Genomic DNA, 26,021 nt, shown 5'->3' with positions numbered 1-26,021 from the left:
GGGAATGAACAGTGGAGTAAAACTAATTGGTGACTTTCTAAGAACTTGCACAAACGCATGGTGCAACAAATTTGTCCCTCTAAAGAGCTTGTTAACCCTACATGTATTTTTTTATAAAGGTTAAAATCAATTAGTGTTTGGAATGCAGCAATGCAAGTTAGGTATTTTCTTGTTTCCTAAAAGAGATTTAGCATGACTCAAATAATTAATCATGCACTTTGCACTGATATCTAAAGTTTTTAAATCCTGCTCACTTTTTACATTGCCTCCAGGTCTGTGGTTTACCAGCAAAGTTCCAAGGAATCTGCTACCCTCCAGCTGTTCTTCTCGCTGCAGCTTGATATACAATCTGAAAAGATCCGCACAGTGCAGGATGCTCTGGAAAGCTTGGTGGCCCGGGAGTCTGTCCAGGGATATACCACTAAAACTAAGCAGGAGGTACATGTTTCGTTTTTTGAAATAAATTTAGAGTACCCAATTAATTTTTTCCAATTTAGGGGCAATTTAGCGTGGCCAATCCACCTACCCTGCACATCTTTGGGTTATGGGGGTGAAACCCACGCAAACACGGGGGAGAATGTGCAAACTTCGCACGGACAGTGACCCAGAGCCGGGATCGAACCTGGGACCTCGGCGCCGTGAGCCAGCAGTGCTAACCACTGTGCCACCGTGCTGCCCAAGGTACATGTTTCTAATTGCAACAGATTCCAGATATAAATGAGAATCACTCGACAAGTAAAATCCATTAAATTTCAAGCTGCCTTTTCTCAGAGTTCTACTTGTATGTCCAGTTACTTATTTGGCAAACATATTACTACTTATCCTGGCTTGTTCTAATATAAGCATTTGATTCACAGAATGAATAACAAAAGTGCATATGTGCCCACTCTATACCATATGGTGCCATTTAAAATGCTCATCAAGTAAATATATTCACAGTTTCAACAATTTTAATATGAAACCAAAATATTTGGGCTTTTGTTGCCACAGATCAAGTCTGTCCATTTTTACAAATTTACTCATGGGATGTGGGCCTTGATGGCTGTTCCAGCATTTATTGCTCATCCCTAATTGCCGTTGAACTGAGTGACTTGCTAAGGAATTTCAGAGGGCATTTGAGTCAACCATATTGCTGTGGATCTGGAGTAACATGGCAGGCCAGACCAGGCAATGATGGCAGATTTCCTTCCCTAAAGTTTTTACAGCCATCAAACAATGGTTTCATGGTCACCATTAGCATTTTAATTCCAGATTTTTAAAAATTGAATTCAAAATCCATCACCTGCAGTGATTCGTACCCCAGATCCTGGATCACTTGCTCTGGGTCTCTGGATTATTAGTCCAGTGACAATACCGTTATGCCATCACCTCCCTACAGTTAATTCCTCTCCTTTGAGACATCTGATGTTGGTGATTTAACAGAGTTTGGTTCCCTAAAAACTAATTTATCCTTTTGAATATCTTCTGAAAATTTAAGATAGAAATTAATTTCAAAATCCTGGAGGAGACTTCTGCAAAATAGTTACCTTGTTTCACATCAGCTATTGCAGATTTAACTTTGTTCTGGGTTGTAATACTAAAAAGAATAGAATATTTTGGAAAGAAGATTTGGACAAAATATTCCCTTAGAAACGAGCTGAGATTTCTGCGAATTTCTAATTCTACATTTTGTACCCGTGCTTTGGTAGTTAGATTGCAATACAGAAGTTGCAGCTTTGGAAAGCAGAGAAATCAAGTTGGTTGGCCATTGAATTTATCTGGTATAGGCAGAGGAACCAAAACTGCAGAACAGAAGTGCTGCACCGCCACTTTTGTTAATGGGGTGTAATTAAAAACACAATACTGGAAATACTCAGCAGGTCAGACAATATTTGTGGAGAGTGAAACAGAATTAACATTTTGGGTTGTGAATGTTATCTGTATAGGTTAACTTTATTTTGTTGTCACTGCCAAGCTAAGGCAGTGCTTCCCAAACTATTTGCCAATGTGACCCCATTCCAACTCAAATTTACTTGATCCCAGATGTCAGCAAGAACAAAACCTCTATAAAGCAGTATAGTAACATTCAGTACATAATTAAATTATTATGGGTCAGCATATAATCATAAATTAGTGTTGTGAATTATAACACTATCCTGACCCAAAGGGTGCCATTCTACTGTCAGATTTTTGGTACTTCCATTTGAGATTGAATATTGGAAATGGTTGTAACAGGAGCTTTGTTAATTTGCCTTTGGTTTATTATTTATGATTTGGTAAAAGTGCTGCATCTTCTTCGATTTATCAGGTTTAGCTGGAAAAGTTCTACTTTAGTGAGAGGAAAATGTAGAACCCTTGGAATTGTATACAGTTTATTTATTTAAAAAATTGAGTGCCCAATTATTTTTTTGCAATTTAGAGTAGTCAATCCACCTACCCTGCACATCTTTGTGTTGTGGGGGCGAAACCCACGCAAAGTCGGGGAGAATGTGCAAACTCCACACGGACAGTGACCCAGGGCTGGGATTGAACCTCGGACCTCAGTGCGATGAGGCAGCATTGCTAACCACAGCGCCACCTTGCTGCCCTGGAATTGTATACAACTTGATGGCTGAAGACATTGTTCAATTGGTGTTTTAAATAAATAAACGTGTTGGAAATTTTTGGAGAATTACAGCTTTTATTAGTTGTAATAACGTCTCAATATTAAGGAAATCCTGCAATGAGGAAAATAAATGATCTAGTTTCCTGATTAACAAGTAGTGTATGATTTGATATTTGCAGATTTCTTTTTCAAGTGACACTGATGGCTAATTTCCCCATGAAGCCATTAAACAGTCTTGTACTGCAAGACTTAAAATTAATTTTCACTCGCTGTTTCAGGTTGAGATTTGTCGCCGTGTTACCTTAGAAGAATTGCCTCCTGTTCTTGTTTTGCATCTTAAACGCTTCATTTATGAAAAGACTGGAGGATGCCAGAAACTGATCAAGAATATTGATTACCCCATTGACCTTGAAATAAGCAAAGGTAAGTGTGGCTTATGTGCATAATATTGGTGAATTGATTGCTGTACCGCATGCTGTACTTTTTTTAAAGCCTTTGTATGTTGAAGTCTGATGTCAATGCAACCATTGGTCAAATACAGCAGCGCCCACTCACCTCTGCCATTTCCGTTTTGATTCCCCAATACCACACCGCTCTGGGAGAGGATAGACAGATCTGAGGCTTTGCGAGTGTTACTCTGAACTAGTGGTGGATGATTGTGGCCTGAGGTGATCCCTGTCTTAATTTTGTTTGTTCTTGACGTGCTTAAATTCTATTTGGCACTTAGCTGTGGCAGAATTTAGTTCATGGTGCACTGTGTAAGCTTAGATCGCATTTATTTGAATACTGCCATGTTATAAACCAAAATAAGAATAGGCAAATATAGGACCAGTCTATCGGGATCATCCAGCACCCTAATCACTTGCATCTTTCTTCAGTTCTGCTTTAAAAGTCATGAGATGTCAAACATGATGATCGCCTTCTTTCTTAGCACCTGATCTGCATACATCAGACCAAAGGGCAGCTGTAGCCGTTATCATGCAATTTACTTTTTAAAGACAAATACAAACTCACTATCTGAAAAAGAATGTTATTTGCATACAGCAATTAGAAAATTTATACAAATTGATGTATCAAATTATTTGCCTCAAATTTTCACTTTGCAGTATTACTTAGATTGCTTAATTTGTTATTGGGTAATTCAAATTTGACCACCTGTACACTACTGAATTGGTAGTGTTGAAAACTATCAAATATTTTTAGTAATTTGTCTTAACGGTGGAACTTGCTCACACCATTAGTGAGAATATCTTATTATTATAAAATTAAAGTACCCAATTCATTTTTGTTTTCAATTAAGGGGCAGTTTAGCATGGCCAATCCTCTCAACTTGCACATCTTTGGGTTGTGGGGGTGAGACCCACGCAGACACGGAGAGAATGTGTAGACTCCACACAGCCAGTGAATCGGGGTCCTCAGCCGTGAGGCACGCTGCCCAACAACTGGTATTCCCAAGATTTGTCTATTGGAGATTACAGTGTGGTTGCACTTCAAATGTAGTGACCACGTGCGTTTTATTGTCATTCTAACTGGTCTCTCCTTTAAGCGTCTTCAGGCCGAGGTTTTCTTGTTGTCGGGCAGTACTAAATGTTCAGGAGCTGTGCCTGTTTGTCAGGTTTTAATTCATGTTTGATATTAATTTCAAGTATGAAAATTGCAATACCATAACTAAGAATTTTGACCCTCGCTGGTGGTTAAAGCTTTTTTACAAAGCAATTTTCAGATATATTTTTCTGAGACTAAAGGGCTGGACTCTCCACCTCGTGCCACTGGTAGCAGAGTTCTCGATGTGGCGGAGAATCCAGCATCGGGTTTCCAATGCACCACCCTTCACGTCGCACCCTGCGCCAGCGGGTGGTTGCAAATGGTCATCAAGACCCATTTTCATCTTATTACTGCACCATATCGTCCGGGCTCCCGTGATTCTCCGGATCTCTGGGCCAGAAACGGGCGGCACGGTAGCACAGTGGTTACCGCTGTTGCTTCACAGCTCCAGGGTCCCAGGTTTGATTCCCGGCTTGGGTCACTGTCTGTGCGGAGTCTGCATGTTCTCCTCGTGTCTGCGTGGGTTTCCTTTGGGTGCTCCGGTTTCCTCCCAGAGGTCCCAAAACACATGCTTGTTAAGTGAATTGGACATTCTGAATTCTCCCTCCATGTACCCGAACAGGCACTGGAGTATGGCGACTCGGGGATTTTCACAGTAGCTTCATTGCAGTGTTGATGTAAGCCGACTTGTGACACTAATGAGGATTATTATTATAAATCGCATGGGTGAGAATTGGTGCTGATCCTGACAAATGTACATTTGACATGGTGAACTTCGCAGTAGGTCAAGGGGGTAGCTCTTTAAGAGAATTGCCCCCAAAGTCCAATAGAGGGCCACTCCTCCCACCCCACAATGCAGAACATGCCCACTTCCCCACCAGGGACCCCTGTCTGGCAGTCCAGATAAGATGCAGTGGGGAAAACAATGACTGCTTCAACACTCACCTGGGAAATAATCCTGCTGGCTCAGACACAGGAGCAGAACTTGTCAATTCCACAGGGCGGCACGGTGGCATAGTGGAATTCCGCTCCAGTGGGAGAACATAGCCTCCCAAATGGAGAATCTTGACCAAAGCTTGGTGTTTTTGTTACCTTGGCCAAAGAATCTGACCACGTTCATGGATAAGGTGAAAAATCTGCTACCTTGTTTTCTTCACTGAGCAGGCACCGGACTCTCCTCATTTCTCCCCCACCAATAGATTGTTGTGGAAGCTTTTATTTCCTTTTTAAAGGTGAAAGCTAGATTGATCGTTGCAATACGAGGCGAGGAAAGCTTTGGTCTAGGGCCTCTCTGTGCAAACAACTTATTCAACAAATAAATTGTTTGCATAAAGTAGATTTGAAGCAGTCATCTTGGGTGAGGACATCACACACTGTAGCCATTCTGTGTTTGTGTGTGTGTGAAGCACTTGAAAGAAAGAGAACTCTATCCTAGCTAGTGCATAGACTTGGAGAGGATCCCTTGCTTCCTTTTGAGAAAGCATTCATTCAACTGTGTCTCTTGGATCCATTTAGCTTCTGTTTTAATTTTGTATGGCTGGCCTTGATTCAAATCAAACATGGAACATCCAAAAATAAGCCCTTCAGATTTATAATACATTACGTTTGTATACTGGATATGCTTTTGTAATTAGCCCCTGATACTCACTGAGAGGAATTTGTGGCTTCGTCTTTTTTTTGGCGTTTTCAAGCATTTTCTATGTTTTCGATACATTTAAAATTTAAACAAAAATGTGAAAGATTTCAAACTTATTAACCTGGGAAGTATTAACAGATTAGTTTTGGTCTACTGCAAATTGCAAGATATTCCATTGAAATAAGCCATATCAACTCATTCATTTTTCTGATGCTCGTTTGAAAAGGAGGAATGCCATTAGATCTTTCTAATTCACAGCAATACCTTAATGCAGGGTACTGAGTTTTCAACACTGAATCTGGCACATACATTAGAGTTTTGATCTGTATTCAGCTGAATCTACTCTACTATGTAAACCTCCCCCCCCCCCCCCCCCCCCCCCAAACTATCTCCTCACTGCTGACTTTTCCCACATCACCGCTGTATTGTGTTGAAACCTGACAATGACAAAATATGGTTTCAGTTTACTAAAACTACTGCTTTTCTTTTAGATCTCCTCTCTCCTGGTGTGAAGGGCAAGATTTTCAAAGTCCAACGAACCTATAGGCTCTTTGCAGGTATGAGTTAACAAAAATGTATGATAATTAATTCTGTAACAATCGAAACAAAACGAACTGAAATATTAAACGCATGTTCTTCAGGGAGTTAGATTTGTGCAAAACTTGCAAAGCTGCTAAATTCAGTGATGCTTGACGCCTTGTTGCCAAATCCCCATGTATACATGCGGGAAAAGTAACTGTTTAGATTAGGTATATTGCTTTTTTAAAGTCTCCCCCCCCCCCCCCCCCCCCCCCCCCATCCCCCAATAGGGGCATGTATATTTCAATATCTTGATGCTTCATCGAATGTACATTAAGTTTGAAGTTCTAATTCTGAAAAAAGTTGAAGGGATTGCAATGTACACAGTGAGTAAGGACTTTCTTGGGAAGGAAAACTATGTTTTGTGAGAAGAATATAGGATTATTTGAATAATTTTAAATGGCATAATTGATTTTGATAGACATATTTGCACATGAGTGCTGTTGAGAAGATCCTAAGCACCTAACGTAAGCCTGGAAGACTTGACTAGAGTTTAATATACCATAAAGTTTATTAAAAAAAGGCAAACCCCACATTGTGTATGTAAAAGGACAGCTACTTCAAAATCTGGGTTAGTTCCAGGAGTAATGAATACTTGCTGCTTAATATTAACTCTTGGCTGGCTTGATGCAGATTTCTTTGCACATACTTGAGTTTAAAGAAGTAGAATGTTGATGTTTTGCTCCTGTACCAGCAGTTTTTGTTTCGGGATTATTGTTAACATTTTTTCAGTCCCAGAGTTTATCTTATTTCCTCGTTTTGACAGTAGAAGATTCAAATGCAGCTAGAACATAGAACATAGAACATAGAACGATACAGCGCAGTACAGGCCCTTCGGCCCTCGATGTTGCACCGACATTGAAAAAATCTAAAGGCCATCTAACCTACACTATGCCCTTATCATCCATATGCTTATCCAATAAATTTTTAAATGCCCTCAATGTTGGCGTGTTCACTACTGTTGCAGGTAGGGCATTCCACGGCCTCACCACTCTGCGTAAAAAACCCACCTCTGACCTCTGTCCTATATCTATTACCCCTCAATTTAAGGCTATGTCCCCTCGTGCTAGCCACCTCCATCCGCGGGAGAAGGCTCTCGCTGTCCACCCTATCTAACCCTCTTATCATTTTGTATGCCTCTATTAAGTCACCTCTTAACCTTCTTCTCTCTAACGAAAACAACCTCAAGTCCATCAGCCTTTCCTCATAAGATTTTCCCTCCATACCAGGCAACATCCTGGTAAATCTCCTCTGCACCCGTTCCAAAGCTTCCACGTCCTTCCTATAATGAGGCGACCAGAACTGTACGCAATACTCCAAATGCGGCCGTACTAGAGTTTTGTACAACTGCAACCTGGGTGGCAACTTTCAGGGATCTATGTACATGGACACCGAGATCCCTCTGCTCATCCACACTACCAAGAATTTTACCATTAGCCAAATATTCCACATTTCTGTTATTCTTTCAGCTGCACTCATTTGTTTTTTTAAATTCCAAACAAGCTAAATACATTTGCAGGGAGTATTGATATGGTTAAATTTACACTTCTGTCACCTTCCAATCGTCTGTAAGTGCAGCAATCTGATAGTATCCCCACATTGAAGAGCTTACTTAATGTTTCTGTTGCGTTCCATCCTGCTGCCTGTGTATGTTCAGTTAACTCAGTCCTTGTGACCATAGATGTTCATGTTAGCTTCCCAGGAAATGGATTTGTAAGCATTTTGCGAGGAACAGGTCGTTTATTGGAATTGTGTAATGGCTTTCACATCTTTAATTTCTAAGCGAGAATGATTACAATCTCTATATAGATTGTTCGCATTTAAAGAGAAATTTGTACACCCAATGATCAACGGAAAGAAATTACACAGCATGATTTCAAGTTTTTTAACACACAAACTTTATATAAAAACAATTAAACAAAGCAGGAATTAGTAACTTGAGACTTGTTAAGATTTGTCATAATTCCACTCGTGTTTCATTACACTTATGGGACCTTGGGGGTTCATTCACTTTTCCTTTTGGAACCAAGCGAAGTCAGCTGTCCAGAATTCACTTAGATCCCTCCTGAGTATTTCAGCTATTCTCCAAGGTACGAGATTTCATGGGGATCTTTCCATTTGTTTTTGGCTAAGCTACCCTCCAACTTCCTCGGCTCCGGTTTGGGCTTCACTGCATTTGCCCTTAGTGATTTTAAAAATGACACCGACCCTGGTTCCTGTTGGCCTCTACACTCCTTGTTCTGGGTTTGGACAGACCCCGATTGTTTTCTCTTCATGTTGTCCCACAGCTGCTTTTTGACACCTGGCTGATTTCTCTTTGTCTCTAAGCTCCAACTAAATTGACTGCCTGTTTCAATTTAGCGCAAACACACAAATTAAAATAAAGGAACCTCCCAAGCCCCATGTCCATAGCAACATGGCACACTCCGGATGCTCCCAAACAGAAATGTAAATCAACTATTTTGTTTTATCTTCAAGACACTTTGATTCTGGATCCCACATTAATACCTTGCATGTCTAAGGAAGTTATAATTCTCTTTCCAGACTTGCTGGTTCCACCAAGAAATCCCCTTGTTTACAGCAATGCTTTTACCTCCTTTGATATGGGGGTGATGTGAATATTTTAAATTCCTACTGAAATAACTAGACCTGTCCTGACCCAAAAGTGCAAAGATTGATCATCCATTGTTTAAACTTTCTCACCTTTAACTCGAACATTATTTCATAATGATATTATGGTGTACTAACAAACGTCCTTGAAGAATCTAAGAGCACCAGCATAGAGGCTATTGCCATGAGAAACCAACTCCGCTGGGCCGGCCATGTGCTTGTCCGAGTCCCAACTGCCAAAGCAAAACATGTTTCGCCCAGCTCAAGGAAAGCTTCCAAACATGAGGACAAAGGAAGCGCTTCAAAAACACCCTGAAGGCTTACCTCAAGAATGTACAATATGTCAATATCAAGTGCACCCAACTAATGTGTAGCATGAGTTTGATACGAGGTGAGGTTTCTTAACCAAGATTTCTGAAATACTATACTTATTGAATTTGTGTGTCAATCTTCCTCATCCAAAATTTTTGTAGTCTTTGAAGATTATCTGAATAAGCCTTGTGGTTTGACTCCTGTTGAAACCCATGTCACACTCTCATCATTAGTCTTGATGGATTAAAGCAATATTTCCATGTTGAGTATAACTTAATTACCTTATTATTCCTGTTTGTTATGTAAAAAGAGAATTTTGTGTATGGTTTAATGGGAAATTAATGACTAAGTATGTAAACCAAGGAATACGCTCAAAGAAAATTGTTTTCGCTGGAGGAAGAGATTAATATATTTTTGAAAACTAGACCTGGGTCTAGATCCAAAGTATTGAGACTTCATTTGTTCTGTGTGTTGGGTTGCACTCTTAAGTCTGTTTGACCAACAACAGCCTAAAAATAATATTCATTTGAGATTATTGTGCAAGCTGTGTTGAAGCTTTCACATTCCATTTGTGGATCTAGTGCTGATAGAGAAAGTTAATTGCAAACAGCTGAATCTGGTAGGTACTCTGTGATGAACTCAGAAAATGGCTGACATACCATTGGGATTTGAATAAGTATTGAATTGTTAAGCTGGTGTTGCATTGAAAAGATGAAAAATAGTTGGCATCTAATGGGTGCGGTGGTGGCAATACATTTGAGAATCTTTCTAAAAAAATGATTTTAGTTCAATTTGAAAAAGACGTTAAAAGCACCAGTGCGAAAATGGAGATTTTTCTCATCAAGAACACTTGGAAAGTCATTTGTGCTAGCATCTGGTTAGGATGGATTAATTCTAAAGCGCTCACTAATTTTTTTAAATTTTAATTTAATTTTATTTACTTTGTTACCAAATTATTCAGTATTATGTCAACTTTAATTTTTGTGACTCATTTTTGTCCCATTGCTAATTATTTTGGTTCTTGGCTTCCAATCCTTCTGATATCTAATATTACTTTCTGCCACTCATGCTGGACTGAATGCCACTAGCTATTCTAATGAAGACCTCATAACCCATTGAAGTTAAGGAAAATAAAGTACTTACTTGTTATCCTATTTCCTTTCCTATTTTTTCTGATGTAACGTAGCTTTTTTCATATTCATATACAGGATGTGGGTGTCGCTGGCGAGTGCCAGAATTTATTGCTCACCCCTAGTTGCCCTTGAGAGGTGGTGGTGAGCTGCCTTCCCGAACTGCTGCAGTTGCTAAGTTGTTGGTATACCCTCCGTGCTGTTGGGGAGGGAGTTCCAGAATTTTGACCCAGTGACAGTGAAGGAAGGGAGATATATTTTCAAGCTAGGATTGTGTGAGACTTGAAGGGAAACGTTTGGGTGATAATGTTCCTAGGTATATGCTACCCTTGTCCTACTCGATAGCAGTGGTCGTGGGTTTGGAAGGTACTGCCGAAAGGAGCCTAGGTAAGTTCCTGCAGTGCATTTTATAGATGGTGTACACAGCTGCCACTGTTCAGTGATGATGGGAGGGAAAGAGCCTCTGACCACGTAGTGACAGTATTTATCTGCCTAGTTCAATTTCTGGTCAATGGTAACCTCCAGGATGTTGATAGTGGGGGAATCTGTGATGGTAATGCCATATAATGTCATGGAGCAATGGTTAGATTCTCTCTTGTTGGAGCTGGCCATTGCCTGGCATTAGTGTGATGTGAATGTTACTTGCCACTTGTCAACCCAAGCCTGGATATTGTCCAGGCCTTGCTGCCTTTGGGCATGGACTGCTTCAGTACGTGAGGAGTCACGATGCTGAACACTGTGCAGCCATCAGCGAACATTCGCACTTCTGACTTTATGATGAAAGGAGGGTCATTGATGAAGCAGCAGAAGATGGTTGGGCCTAGGACATGACCCTGAAGGACTCCTGCAGTGATGTCCTGGATCTGAGATGATTGACCTCCAATTACCACAACCTATTTCTTTGTGCCAGGTATGACTCCAAACAGCAGAGGATCGCTTTCTTTCTTTTTTTCTCTTTTCTATTCACAACACCCACACACTCCCATTAGTTTCAGTTTTGCTAGGGCCCCTTGATGTCAAGGATAGTCACTAATCTCCTGGAATTCAGCTCTTTGTGCATGTTTGAACCACGGCTGTAATAAGGTCAGGAGCTGAGTGACCCTGGTGAAGCCCAAACTGAGCGTCAGTGAGCAGATTATTGCTCAAGTGCTGCTTCAAAAGTATTTAAACCGTTTGTTATCCTCATCTTAGATGTTTTCAAGTGAGTGTTAAGTCTTCACATCCTCAGCAATTCAGTTCATATGGGTTCTTGACAATTTCCTTATCAGAAACAATTGTAACATTTTGTAACAGCAAACATTTCAGAGATTTATTTTCATTGTGCTAAAGTATATTTTTGAAATGTCTAAGTCTTCAACATATGGTAGTGTACAAATTCTTACTTGCATTGAGAACTTTAAGGAATGGTCATTATTGTGATTGGGCTTTACATAAACTGGAAATAGCTTTATTAACTTTAACCACATTATTCCTGCAATGGCCATTTGCCTTTCACCCAAGGCTAAATACGCAAATATGACCACGGCTCCATCTCTCGTCAAGAGAAGACTCAACTGCTTGAGACAGGGTGAAATATATATGGTATTTACCATTAGACTCTGACTGCTGGGGGCTTAATTATCTTCAACAGGAGGATGTATTAATATAAGTAAGTACCAGAAACAGATGTCTTAGGATGTTATGCATTTTATAAACAAACAATAATTTAGAACTTGTGTCGTAACTTCGAGCAAGTTTTATTTACCCTGTACTGTTCGGCTTCATACAACTCCCTCCCCAACAGCACGGAGGGTATACGAACAACTTAGCAACTGCAGCAGTTCGGGAAGGCAGCTCACCACCACCTCTCAAGGGCAACTAGGGGAATTTAAAACATTTTTGTATGAGTGGGCCAAGTGCAAATGTTGCCACCTTTCTTCAAATATAGACAGAACGTCACTTCTTTTAAAAGAAAGGCAAAGTCAATTGGCCAAAGGGTGCCATTCTACCCTTGCAAAAATATATTTCTGGCTAATATAATCAAACAGTCTAGAAACCAAACAAATACAACAAAATATGGCACTGACATCTCAGATCCCTGGGAAATCCCTGGTGGATCCCTATCGTCTAGACACTTAGATTATGCACAGGAAAGCAATGCCTAATAGGGGAATGAACATTTTATATTAGATTAAAATGACGGGAACTAAAATTTTAGTGGGTACAATTAGAAGTGCAAAGAAAATACTCATAACGTTCATACTGATAAGTCCTTCTATTCTAGGAAAACAACAGAACAATGATTGGTATCCACCTGTCCAAGCTTTCAGCTGTAACTTTAAAAACATTGGAAGTACAATGAAATACTTGACCTCACTACTGTTCAAGAAGGAAACTGGAGCACACTCAAAAGTTTAACTTGTTTTATGTCTAACTTAATTAATACCTACCAATATAAATCAAAATTAGAAAAATATTTTCTAGAATAGAGCCACCTTGTAACTTGGCTGTACTTTCAAACAAATGAAAGCAAACATTATACCGTAAAAATGTTAATCTTCAATGCGTCTAGAGACTCTTTGTAGTACTGCTTGGTCCTATAGCTGACTGTGTCTGCTGGGTGGTTTCCTAGGTGCTAGCAACTGTTCAGGTTTTGATGTCAGTATGTGAGAGTCCAGACAGTGGAGTACATTGCCTGGTTCCAGACTGTTCATCAAGCATACATATATCATTCTAACACAAGGCACTGGATAGTGATCTAGAGTAGGGTCATTTTGCTCCACTTCCTTTTGTCACAAGGCCAACATTCGCATCAATGCAGAGGCTTAAATCTGGTAACTCAAGACATCAGGAATCAATCATAGCACTTATTTAGCTGTCTCGGTATTACCTTGTATAATGACTGCTCCATGAAATTTGATTTTTATACTCCTTGCAATGCTAAATTAATTGCTCAGTTAATGTGAATAAAAATTGTTTTGACACATTTATGGTCAATATCAAGTGCACCCAACTAATGTGTAGCATGAGTTTGATACGAGGTGAGGTTTCTTAACCAAGATTTCTGAAATACTATACTTATTGAATTTGTGTGTCAATCTTCCTCATCCAAAATTTTTGTAGTCTTTGAAGATTCTCTGAATAAGCCTTGTGGTTTGACTCCTGTTGAAACCCATGTCACACTCTCATCATTAGTCTTGATGGATTAAAGCAATATTTCCATGTTGAGTATAACTTAATTACCTTATTATTCCTGTTTGTTATGTAAAAAGAGAATTTTGTGTATGGTTTAATGGGAAATTAATGACTAAGTATGTAAACCAAGGAATACGCTCAAAGAAAATTGTTTTCGCTGGAGGAAGAGATTAATATATTTTTGAAAACTAGACCTGGATCTAGATCCAAAGTATTGAGACTTCATTTGTTCTGTGTGTTGGGTTGCACTCTTAAGTCTGTTTGACCAACAACAGCCTAAAAATAATATTCATTTGAGATTATTGTGCAAGCTGTATTGAAGCTTTCACATTCCATTTGTGGATCTAGTGCTGATAGAGAAAGTTAATTGCAAACAGCTGAATCTGGTAGGTACTCTGTGATGAACTCAGAAAATGGCTGACATACCATTGGGATTTGAATAAGTATTGAATTGTTAAGCTGGTGTTGCATTGAAAAGATGAAAAATAGTTGGCATCTAATGGGTGCGGTGGTGGCAATACATTTGAGAATCTTTCTAAAAAAATGATTTTAGTTCAATTTGAAAAAGACGTTAAAAGCACCAGTGCGAAAATGGAGATTTTTCTCAACAAGAACACTTGGAAAGTCATTTGTGCTAGCATCTGGTTAGGATGGATTAATTCTAAAGCGCTCACTAATTTTTTTAAATTTTAATTTAATTTTATTTACTTTGTTACCAAATTATTCAGTATTATGTCAACTTTAATTTTTGTGACTCATTTTTGTCCCATTGCTAATTATTTTGGTTCTTGGCTTCCAATCCTTCTGATATCTAATATTACTTTCTGCCACTCATGCTGGACTGAATGCCACTAGCTATTCTAATGATGACCTCATAACCCATTGAAGTTAAGGAAAATAAAGTACTTACTTGTTATCCTATTTCCTTTCCTATTTTTTCTGATGTAACGTAGCTTTTTTCATATTCATATACAGGATGTGGGTGTCGCTGGCGAGTGCCAGAATTTATTGCTCACCCCTAGTTGCCCTTGAGAGGTGGTGGTGAGCTGCCTTCCCGAACTGCTGCAGTTGCTAAGTTGTTGGTATACCCTCCGTGCTGTTGGGGAGGGAGTTCCAGAATTTTGACCCAGTGACAGTGAAGGAAGGGAGATATATTTTCAAGCTAGGATTGTGTGAGACTTGAAGGGAAACGTTTGGGTGATAATGTTCCTAGGTATATGCTACCCTTGTCCTACTCGATAGCAGTGGTCGTGGGTTTGGAAGGTACTGCCGAAAGGAGCCTAGGTAAGTTCCTGCAGTGCATTTTATAGATGGTGTACACAGCTGCCACTGTTCAGTGATGATGGGAGGGAAAGAGCCTCTGACCACGTAGTGACAGTATTTATCTGCCTAGTTCAATTTCTGGTCAATGGTAACCTCCAGGATGTTGATAGTGGGGGAATCTGTGATGGTAATGCCATATAATGTCATGGAGCAATGGTTAGATTCTCTCTTGTTGGAGCTGGCCATTGCCTGGCATTAGTGTGATGTGAATGTTACTTGCCACTTGTCAACCCAAGCCTGGATATTGTCCAGGCCTTGCTGCCTTTGGGCATGGACTGCTTCAGTACGTGAGGAGTCACGATGCTGAACACTGTGCAGCCATCAGCGAACATTCGCACTTCTGACTTTATGATGAAAGGAGGGTCATTGATGAAGCAGCAGAAGATGGTTGGGCCTAGGACATGACCCTGAAGGACTCCTGCAGTGATGTCCTGGATCTGAGATGATTGACCTCCAATTACCACAACCTATTTCTTTGTGCCAGGTATGACTCCAAACAGCAGAGGATCGCTTTCTTTCTTTTTTTCTCTTTTCTATTCACAACACCCACACACTCCCATTAGTTTCAGTTTTGCTAGGGCCCCTTGATGTCAAGGATAGTCACTAATCTCCTGGAATTCAGCTCTTTGTGCATGTTTGAACCACGGCTGTAATAAGGTCAGGAGCTGAGTGACCCTGGTGAAGCCCAAACTGAGCGTCAGTGAGCAGGTTATTGCTCAAGTGCTGCTTCAAAAGTATTTAAACCGTTTGTTATCCTCATCTTAGATGTTTTCAAGTGAGTGTTAAGTCTTCACATCCTCAGCAATTCAGTTCATATGGGTTCTTGACAATTTCCTTATCAGAAACAATTGTAACATTTTGTAACAGCAAACATTTCAGAGATTTATTTTCATTGTGCTAAAGTATATTTTTGAAATGTCTAAGTCTTCAACATATGGTAGTGTACAAATTCTTACTTGCATTGAGAACTTTAAGGAATGGTCATTATTGTGATTGGGCTTTACATAAACTGGAAATAGCTTTATTAACTTTAACCACATTATTCCTGCAATGGCCATTTGCCTTTCACCCAAGGAAGTACCAGAAACAGATGTCTTAGGATGTTATGCATTTTATAAACAAACAATAATTTAGAACTTGTGTCGTAACTTCGAGCAAGTTTTATTTACCCTGTACTGTTCGGCTTCATACAACTCCCTCCCCAACAGCATGGAGGGTATACGAACAACTTAGCAACTGCAGCAGTTCGGGAAGGCAGCTCACCACCACCTCTCAAGGGCAACTAGGGGAATTTAAAACATTTTTGTATGAGTGGGCCAAGTGCAAATGTTGCCACCTTTCTTCAAATATAGACAGAACGTCACTTCTTTTAAAAGAAAGGCAAAGTTAATTGGCCAAAGGGTGCCATTCTACCCTTGCAAAAATATATTTCTGGCTAATATAATCAAACAGTCTAGAAACCAAACAAATACAACAAAATATGGCACTGACATCTCAGATCCCTGGGAAATCCCTGGTGGACCCCTATCGTCTAGACACTTAGATTATGCACAGGAAAGCAATGCCTAATAGGGGAATGAACATTTTATATTAGATTAAAATGACGGGAACTAAAATTTTAGTGGGTACAATTAGAAGTGCAAAGAAAATACTCATAACGTTCATACTGATAAGTCCTTCTATTCTAGGAAAACAACAGAACAATGATTGGTATCCACCTGTCCAAGCTTTCAGCTGTAACTTTAAAAACATTGGAAGTACAATGAAATACTTGACCTCACTACTGTTCAAGAAGGAAACTGGAGCACACTCAAAGTTTAACTTGTTTTATGTCTAACTTAATTAATACCTACCAATATAAATCAAAATTAGAAAAATATTTTCTAGAATAGAGCCACCTTGTAACTTGGCTGTACTTTCAAACAAATGAAAGCAAACATTATACCGTAAAAATGTTAATCTTCAATGCGTCTAGAGACTCTTTGTAGTACTGCTTGGTCCTATAGCTGACTGTGTCTGCTGGGTGGTTTCCTAGGTGCTAGCAACTGTTCAGGTTTTGATGTCAGTATGTGAGAGTCCAGACAGTGGAGTACATTGCCTGGTTCCAGACTGTTCATCAAGCATACATATATCATTCTAACACAAGGCACTGGATAGTGATCTAGAGTAGGGTCATTTTGCTCCACTTCCTTTTGTCACAAGGCCAACATTCGCATCAATGCAGAGGCTTAAATCTGGTAACTCAAGACATCAGGAATCAATCATAGCACTTATTTAGCTGTCTCGGTATTACCTTGTATAATGACTGCTCCATGAAATTTGATTTTTATACTCCTTGCAATGCTAAATTAATTGCTCAGTTAATGTGAATAAAAATTGTTTTGACACATTTATGGCTGTAGTATTGTATGTTGAGAGAAATTATTTGCAACTTGTTGTGATTTTAGTATTTTCAAATTGGCCTTTCATGTAGTGGCTCAGTGAAAACAGCAAACACCTAACTGGCTGAACTGCAACCTGCATGTGCAGCATTTTTCAGTAATGGTATGATATACGTTTTAGTACAAATCTAATTCTTGGCTTTTCCTTGCACAAAAAAAAGTTACGTTATTTTACAATTTACTTTTAAAATTGTTATTTTTGAGGTTGATGGAACATTTTTGCAGTTTTGTAAAAAGGGATAAAATGTCCCGTAAACTCTCCAAACCACAGAAAAACAGTTCTCTGCTTTATTACAGTACTCCCTATCTCCAAGTGCGTCATCTTAAGCCGCTGGTTGCTATGACATTGTCATGCCTTTGCAAGTGGAATTGTCGGCTTCTGGGGTTAGTCAGTGGTCTGTTTGGTCTTTACATAGATTTTGCTGCTGGGTAACATTTTTAGTCCTTGGTGTTCATGAAAGTAAAACGCTGACATAAGCCAGACGATGAAACGTGTTACCATGCTGACAGTGCAACTTACTGAAATTTGATCTCACACAAGTTATTTCTTTCCATGTTATGTCCCTAGCCACCTCCTTTTAGTCGAAGATGTATTGCATTCTGATATGGTAATGGTGTTAGATGTGTGGGCAACTGTTTTTGGCAGGTTTTCAATTATTTGATATATTTCATCTTTTTTAAAAACTTAAACTGTGGGACTGTTTTGAAGTATCACATGTCTGACTTTAAACCTGGTAAGCCAACTTAACTTCTCCTATGCATAATTGTTTGTGAATGGGTAACGCCAGCACACTGGCAGCCATTAAAATCTGTGAAAAGCAATTAAACCAACTTCTAAAGGAATTATGTAGGCAGACTGGTGGCACAACTGTTTAGAGTCTGCGTAACTTGAGCAAAGCTTGATGGTTAGTCTAGGTGAATCTCATGTACACACGTGAACAGTGTTCCCTCTGAGCTACTCATCGGCATGGTATGTAAAGGTCCAAGTGTACTTCATTTTATAGCTACGCTCATCCTGATAGTTAAATGACTTTTGCTGCCACTCGAGCCTACGAGCATAGAATTGGTAGACTCCCGCATGACTGGAAATTAACAGACAAGAGCCTGCCCTGACATGATTAATCAGGTCAATTTACAGCTAAAATTCATTTGTGTCAGTTCCTGGAGTCTGAAACTACTACGTCAGCGCTTGTCTTTAATGCGGCCCTCTTGTCGTCTCACTACCCTGATCGCAGCCTCCTGAGCTAAATTGTCTCTGTGGGTGAAGGCTTGGGGAGAGAAGCAACCTGCAGTGGGGGTTTGGGAATGGCAAAGAACCATATGGTGATTAAATTAAAAGAGCTAGCGAGTGGACTTTTGGGCTAGTTAGTATCACATCTAGCTATTCCTCTGCATCTGGTTTTGTACAATTATTAAAAGGAAGTTTGATCCCAAAGGCATTTGACGCATTGAAAACACAAGGATGTTTCCACGGAATTTGGAAGACGTTTTGGATTCCTAGCCCAGATCTCAAAATATTGCAACGGTTTTTATGAGATTATCCCGTGAGACGTTTTAAACCATGCATTCTTCCATATACTACATCTCCCCAATCGCTTATGTATGCAATGTAAGAACTTATTTCAGAAGTGGTGAACAGGTTTGTTATTTCGCAATTCGTAGATTTATAATCTAAAAAATTATAGGTGGAATAAATCCTATTACTTCCACAAAACTACCTCAGTAGTCATTTTCCCTCCTGGAATTTCATTCTCCCCTCAGCACAGTGCTCTCTTCCCCAGATTCCAACCGTAGTTTCCTATTTCGATATTCACTTAATTTACAAGGACAGTGTCTCTCTGACCTTCACCCACCAAATTCACAGAGACACTTGCCTCTGCTTGATTATGTTTGTTATGTAAAGCAATTACTGAGCTGTTTTCCTCACTATTCATAAAAGTTTAAATTAAGAAAATACTCACGCTGAAAAACATTGCCGTTTCCACATTTGCTATCAACTGAAAATGCAAGCCTCCTTCGTTCTTTTTTATTTGAGCTTGTGAAATTGAAAGAAAGATCCTTGACATGGTTACCAATTCAACTTTTCTATCAAATGACTAAAATACAAGCTACAGTATAAAAATAAATGCTTCTCCTATAAAATGGAGAACTTAACTGAACGTAAAACTTAGATGTGGAGATGCCGGCGTTGGACTGCGGTTTTTGCAGGTAATTAAGTCTTTACAGATCCAGATGGAACAGGTTAAAGAGGTGTGAATTGTCTCAAGCCAGGACAGATGGAAAGATTTTGCAAGCCCAGGCCAGATGGTAGGGGGTGAATGTAATGCGACGTGAATCCAAGATCCTGGTTGGGGCTGTACTCATGTGTGCGGAACTTAGCTGTAAGTTTCTGCTCGGCGATTCTGCGTTGTCGTGCGTCCTGAAGGCTGCCTTGGAGAACCTGGAGGCAGAGAGTCCAAAAAATAATAATCTTTATTATTGTCAAAAGTAGGCTTAAATTAACACTGCAATGAAATTACTGTGAAAATCCCCTGGTCGCCACATTCCGGCGCCTGGTCAGGTACACTGAGGGAGAATTCAGAATGTCCAATTCACCTAATAAGCATGTCTTTCGGGACTTGTGGGTAGAAACCTTGGTAAATTTAAAATTGAACTCGGTAAATCTAGTAATTTGCAGACTAACATGTGTTATGTCAATGTCTGGGAATTAGTATATTTTCTCCCATACCCATGGTACCTTTCTGAAAAAAAAATACTTGTGTATTGTGTTTTTTGTTTCTACTGTTGGTCCACATCTGCACACTGCCTCGATATTGATGCACCAAATAAAATTAATTTGGCACATGGGTGGAAAAGATTAGAGGGAACATGAAACACTTTATTAGCTCTTGGGTCATTTGTGCTGTTTAATTTGGGAGGTAAGAACTACTTTGAAATGCATTAAAAATACAAATTTCACATCCGTTTGGTTCACAATGGACACAGCAAAAAAATTTCGTAGATCGTATCTTTTGCTTTTAAAAAAAACTTTGCTGTGTGTCAATTGGCTACCGTGTTTACTTAAATGGCTTTGCCAAAAGTAATTTGCTGAAGTGCTACTGGTCATCCTGAAGATTTGGCAGGGCCCTACATAAATGTGCATTTTCCCCTTTTAATCACAGTGTTTTTACTTTTTAGATAAATACCATCTGATCAGAGTTGGGTGACATGGCTATAAAAATTCACTCCTTAACTTTTCATTGATTTGTATTGCTAAATCCGTACTAAAAACTGCAGTTTCATTAGTACCTGGTGTGGGCCTGCTTACAAAAAATAATTCTTTCAGAGGATGTCTGAGCCTTGATTAACTTTGTGCCCTTTCAGTTAGGTTGTTTCTGTGTAACATGTAATAACCACTGTTTCCATGAAATACGAATGTATAGGAGATAAAGGAAAGTGTATTTTAAGGAAGACCCTTGTGCAGTATTATTGATATGACCTGTTTTAATGTTACAAAAATATGAAAGGGAGCAAGAACATTTTTAGCCAAATGAAATTATAATCGTAGTATCCAGCTGATATACTAATGGCACTGCTCTTTTTAACAAATGGATATATGTATGAATCACAGCTTTAGCATTTCTGCTTTCAAAAATGAATTATGTAAAGTGGCTGCCTCCTGTCCCATCTGGGATGACAGAGCAAGAACATTGGGTAGAAAACTAAAACCGACTTGTTGGCCTAAAGTCAACTGAGCCTGTGTGCAACTCATCATTCAATAATCTGAGATGCTGGTAAACAGAACATTCCTTGTAAGCTACTTTAGTTTAATTGTTTTCATCTAGTTCGCCTGTTCACACAAGTTTTAATGTGATGAACAAAGTATGTTTTGGGCTTGAACTAACATAATGTATATATTGATAAAAGCAGATCAGTCATGCTATGTGAGGATAGAGACCATATGATTTGTGCTCACCATGTATCTACCGAACTATTTGATGAGAAATAACTTTTGATTAGAAACTGTTTGAAATAATTTAGCTTCTGCCAAAACCTGGTGCGGTGATTGGAAAATATATCCATGGAAGTTTTCACGTAACTTTCAATTCTAAACAGAATTTACTTTTCAAATAGTGTGATTAATTTTGCCATGACAAGACCTATTGATTTAAAGTCCGAAGACAACCAACCACTTATAGGCAGTTGGTTTCTTCTGTTCTAAATTTGTTATTTTAAATATTCCAGTAATATGAGAAATATTAACGTGTCTCCGTGGGTTTCCTCCGGGTGCTCCGGTTTCCTACCACAAGTCCCGAAAGACGTGCTGTTAGGTGAATTGGACATTCTGAATTCTCCCTCTGTGTGCCCGAACAGGCGCCGGAATGTGGCGACTAGGGGCTTTTCACAGTAACTTCATTGCAGTGTTTTGTTTTTTTTTTAAATTTAGATTACCCAATTATTTTTTCCAATTAAGGGGCAATTTTAGCGTGTCCAATCCACCTACTCTGCACATTTTTGGGTTGTGGGGGCGAAACCCACGCAGACACGGGGAGAATGTGCAAACTCCACACGGACAGTGACCCAGAGCCGGGATCGAACCTGGGACCTCGGCGCCGTGAGGCGGTTGTGCTAACCACTAGGCCACCGTGCTGCCCTTTCATTGCAGTGTTAATGTAAGCCTACTTGCGACAATAATAAAGATTATTATTATAAAAATAGCTAAGTAGAATTTTTGGGCTGCCTGAGGTGCAACTGACATTATACTTCCAATGTTTCAATAATAAGACAACTTAATGTTTCAATAGAAATTATATTTTATTCATTCCTCTTACCAGGACAGTTTTGATTTTTTTTTCTGGTGGACTTCAAGCTGGATATGGTATTTGCATTCTTGGACAGTTCAGCAACAAAGATTGTTGTTGTATATTATATTTTGTTTCAAAGGGTGCCACACTGCTGTATTAGCTAATACAGGTTTTGCTTTCGCCTAGTCGGAACTTGGTCCAGTAATAGTGAAGCAATCTGTCAGCCATGGCAACTTCAGGTGGTAAATGTAGATCATATTCCCTTCAGGGTTTTCCAAAATGCAGGGGGATGGGGTGCGATGCGCGTGTGTGTGCGCATTCAGAATCAGGAGGCATGAAAGAAAACTGGGGAAGTCGTGTGCAGTTTGCTTATGCAGTCGCATTTGAAAGGGAGTGAGACATTGATTGCAAATAGTGTAATGAAGGGTGTCGTGCATTATTATGTACACAGATTTTTATTATTTTGAAATACTTGACAGTTTAGACATAAGGAATTTGAACTCTCCAGTTCCTAAAATGCACGTTTATAAAATGGTGTTACGAAATTACAAGTTACTGATCCAAAATTGGGAGTGGGTCGCAAATGTTTTGATGGAAACATAAGTTGAAAGGCAATGACTCTCTTTACTATGTAATCTTATCAATACAAAAACCAAAGATCCAAGAATCCCAGATCCATTATATGGAAATATATAAACTGTTTATTTGTATTTGTAATAATGTGAAAATGCCAACTATTATTGATTGTAGAATATTCGCATAGAATACATATTTATTTTCCGTGCCCCACAATGTTTATTTTCTCTCTCTTTTCAGTTGTCTATCACCATGGAAACAGTGCAACTGGTGGACATTACACTACAGATGTCTTCCACATTGGTCTGAACGGCTGGCTGCGCATTGATGACCAGATAGTGAAAGTGATAAATCAGTACCACGTTGTGAAGTCCTCTGCTGAACGTACAGCCTACCTCCTGTACTACCGCCGAGTTGATCTCCTGTGAACTGTCCCTGCTCTGTTGCTCCAGCATCTTGCCTCCCAGAGCACCAACCGTCAGATAAACCCTTCCCTCCCTCATCACAACCTTTCCAAATCCACTCTCAGTAACTTCAGATTAAAGTTTAAATGGGGAAAAAACCTGGAGATGTGCACCAGCAGCAAATCTTGTAGATTTATGTCTATATGTGACATCTTTCGTTACATTTAACCTCATACACATCGGTCGCTAATGTTTTCGCTTTTGATAATAGGTAACACATGAGCCCATGTTTTTTGGGGAGGGAAAAGTATTCCATTGTACTGAATGCTTTGGTGTTTTGATGAGAAAACCTGTGTGTGTGATTACTGGGTGTTGAGTAGCAGTAGGATGCTGACAGTTTAAACAAAAATGCTTAATGAAAAATACTTAAAACTGCACGTTACACAATAACATGCAAATCCACATTTGAGGTTGAGTCTGCGTAGATGGGTGATTATAACCTTAATGCAGCTACTAAGATTTCTGATTGCAATTATGCTTCTGTGTCCACAATTGAAACTTGATATAAAAAAAAGATGATTGATATAATTCCATTAACAGTTCAGTCTGGCTTTGTTTACTTTCTGTGGTTTTGCTCTTCTCTAATTGTTGAAATGGAGCTGTACACAATTTAGTGATATTTATAGAAAATTGAGTTGTCACCCATCAGTTAATAAATTCATTGCAAGCTCTTTAAATAACTGTTTGGGGCCTGAATTGGATGAGCTGTCAGTCACAATGGTGCAAAGGCCGTTGATTTGAGAACAGTCTGTGTTACAACTTGGCCCGTACTGTATTGGTACCAGAAAATGACAAAACTTTTAAAATCCTCTCTGCAGTTCTAGAATTTCAAGATAGTTACCCATTCAAAAATATTTAGACAAACCACCTTTTGGTTTTCATTTGTGCAACCTCTGTGGGGCCGCAACAAAACGAAACACTTCCCTATGAAAATTCTCCTGTACTTAACTAAATGCTATGTTTTTGTTTGCTAATTGTAACAAACTTGCAGTTAACTGGCAACTCATTCCACTATTGATTGCCACACAACCATTACATAGATCTCGGCAACTTATTCACATGTCAGTGGAATTGGTTGTTCGTTTGGGTCAATTAAATGTTACCACCGGTCCAATAAGCTAGTAATCGTCTCATCAAAAAGAAGTCCTCATAAATCGCCATACGTTTCATGAGCCTAACCGGTTGAATTAAAGTGCGCCTGCATTTTAATGGACTGAACTTGTATTACTGCCGTAAGAAATTTCATTCGAGCCATTCGGCTGTGGCAAATGCTTTTAGTTATTGGTTTTGAGGATGTAGGTTTCTGTTGGGTTGGAGGGTGGTTGGTGCTGGGGATTGGTCTCTTGTTTCTAAAAAAAAAACCTTTTCCATGTTTGGTTGCCAGGGATTGATAGACAGCTATCTGCAATTTTTGCTTGATGATCTGTTCGGTTCATATATTCAAAGGTTTATTTTCCCAATCTTTTTATCTCTAACTTGTGCATTCCCTCATTAAAGACTTTCCCCCAGTACCTTGAAATCCTTTCTTAAATGACCAAACATGGCTGACATTTTAATGTGAGATATTTTCAGAGCTTTTTAAGATCTATACATACGTGGTAACCAAATGATTTGCTTTTAGAATCTGTGAACATGATCTTGAGTTAATTTGTTGTCTTGCAGAAAAAACTACCTTGAATAAAAGTCTATTACTATGAAACATTGCAATGCGTAATCTATTTAACCAAGAAGTTTGTCCCTATATTCTACTCAAATCCTCATTTATGCAATGTGCTTTATTTATCAGCATAACAGGAAAAATAGTTCCATATTTGCACAATAGTTCCATGTTGCTTGCTATTTGAAGTTTTAATCCTGCAAATGTTATAATAAACTCAGTTACAACTTTTAAAAAAACATTTCTTGGTTAAAGTGTGTGGTTAATATTAAACCATTAGAATTATTCCTTCCTGAGAAGTTTAAAATATGTTTGCCAGCGACTCTTTTCCCTCTCTCCATTAACTTGCTACCATTTTTTGATTCTGGTTTGAACAACTTACTCAAAGTGATGCATTATGTGACAGATCGACTGTACCTCTTGACACCTACAAGGAATTTGTGAAAATTCCCCACTTGGGGAGACAGCTGATAAAGCTTAAATTCTTCAGTTAGAGCCAGTGCTCAAACCACAAAACCGATTACACCACAGCAATGGTTTAGCCCAGTGACATGCAACAGATGGGAATCGCTTGGGGGGAAGAATGGTTTATTTTTATGCTTTGCTTTAATTTGGCAGATCGGGGCAGCATGGTAGCACAAGTGGATAGCACTGTGGCTTCACAGCTCCAGGGTTCCAGGTTCGATTTGCTGCTGGGTCACTGACTGCGGAGTCTGCACGTTCTCCCCATGTCTGCGTGGGTTTCCTCCGGGTGTTCCGGTTTCCGCCCACAGTCCAAAGACTGCAGGTTAGGTGGATTGGCCTTGCTAAATTGCCCTTAGTGTCCAAAAAGGTTAGGAGGGGTTATTGGTTTACGGGGATAAGGTAGAAGTGAGGGCATAAGTGGGTCGATGCAGACTCGATGGGCTGAATGGATTCCTGCACTGTATGTTCTATGATATATTGAGGTGAGGCTACATACACTGTCTGAAAAACAGCTGCCCATTTGTGCGGGGTGCATAATTATTTGGTGGCACTATATGATGTTCATTCAGAAAACTGACATAATTGGCCTTCAGTTCTTGGGGCAATGTTTGGTTTGGCTGCACATCCCAGGAAACCAATCCTCCAAGCAACCAACAAGTTACTCTGAATTAAAATGAAGTGAACCGGTTTTGTTTTTGTTACAGAAGTCTTAATTTTGTAATGCCTAGTTCCTTCATAGTT

At 39.3% G+C, this 26,021-nt stretch overlaps 1 protein-coding gene across 1 annotated transcript in view; it reads left to right on the top strand.

Annotated features, from left to right (window-relative positions):
• usp10 (ubiquitin specific peptidase 10) overlaps positions 1 to 24,857 on the top strand; it is an 89,978-nt gene extending 65,121 nt beyond the window's left edge. Inside the window, exons 11-14 of the mRNA XM_038806313.1 lie at positions 273 to 438; positions 2,863 to 3,007; positions 6,257 to 6,322; positions 22,935 to 24,857. Of these exons, the coding sequence (XP_038662241.1) occupies positions 273 to 438; positions 2,863 to 3,007; positions 6,257 to 6,322; positions 22,935 to 23,122 (565 nt within the window). The 3' untranslated portion in view covers positions 23,123 to 24,857. The remainder of the gene's footprint in view (positions 1 to 272; positions 439 to 2,862; positions 3,008 to 6,256; positions 6,323 to 22,934) is intronic.
• The last annotated feature ends 1,164 nt before the right edge of the window (positions 24,858 to 26,021 follow it).

The sequence above is a fragment of the Scyliorhinus canicula genome, chromosome 9 (assembly GCF_902713615.1).
Source record: "Scyliorhinus canicula chromosome 9, sScyCan1.1, whole genome shotgun sequence".
Taxonomy (NCBI): Eukaryota; Metazoa; Chordata; class Chondrichthyes; order Carcharhiniformes; family Scyliorhinidae; genus Scyliorhinus; species Scyliorhinus canicula.
The sequence above is the reverse complement of the archived record's forward strand: the minus strand, read 5'-3'. Positions and strand labels throughout refer to the sequence as shown.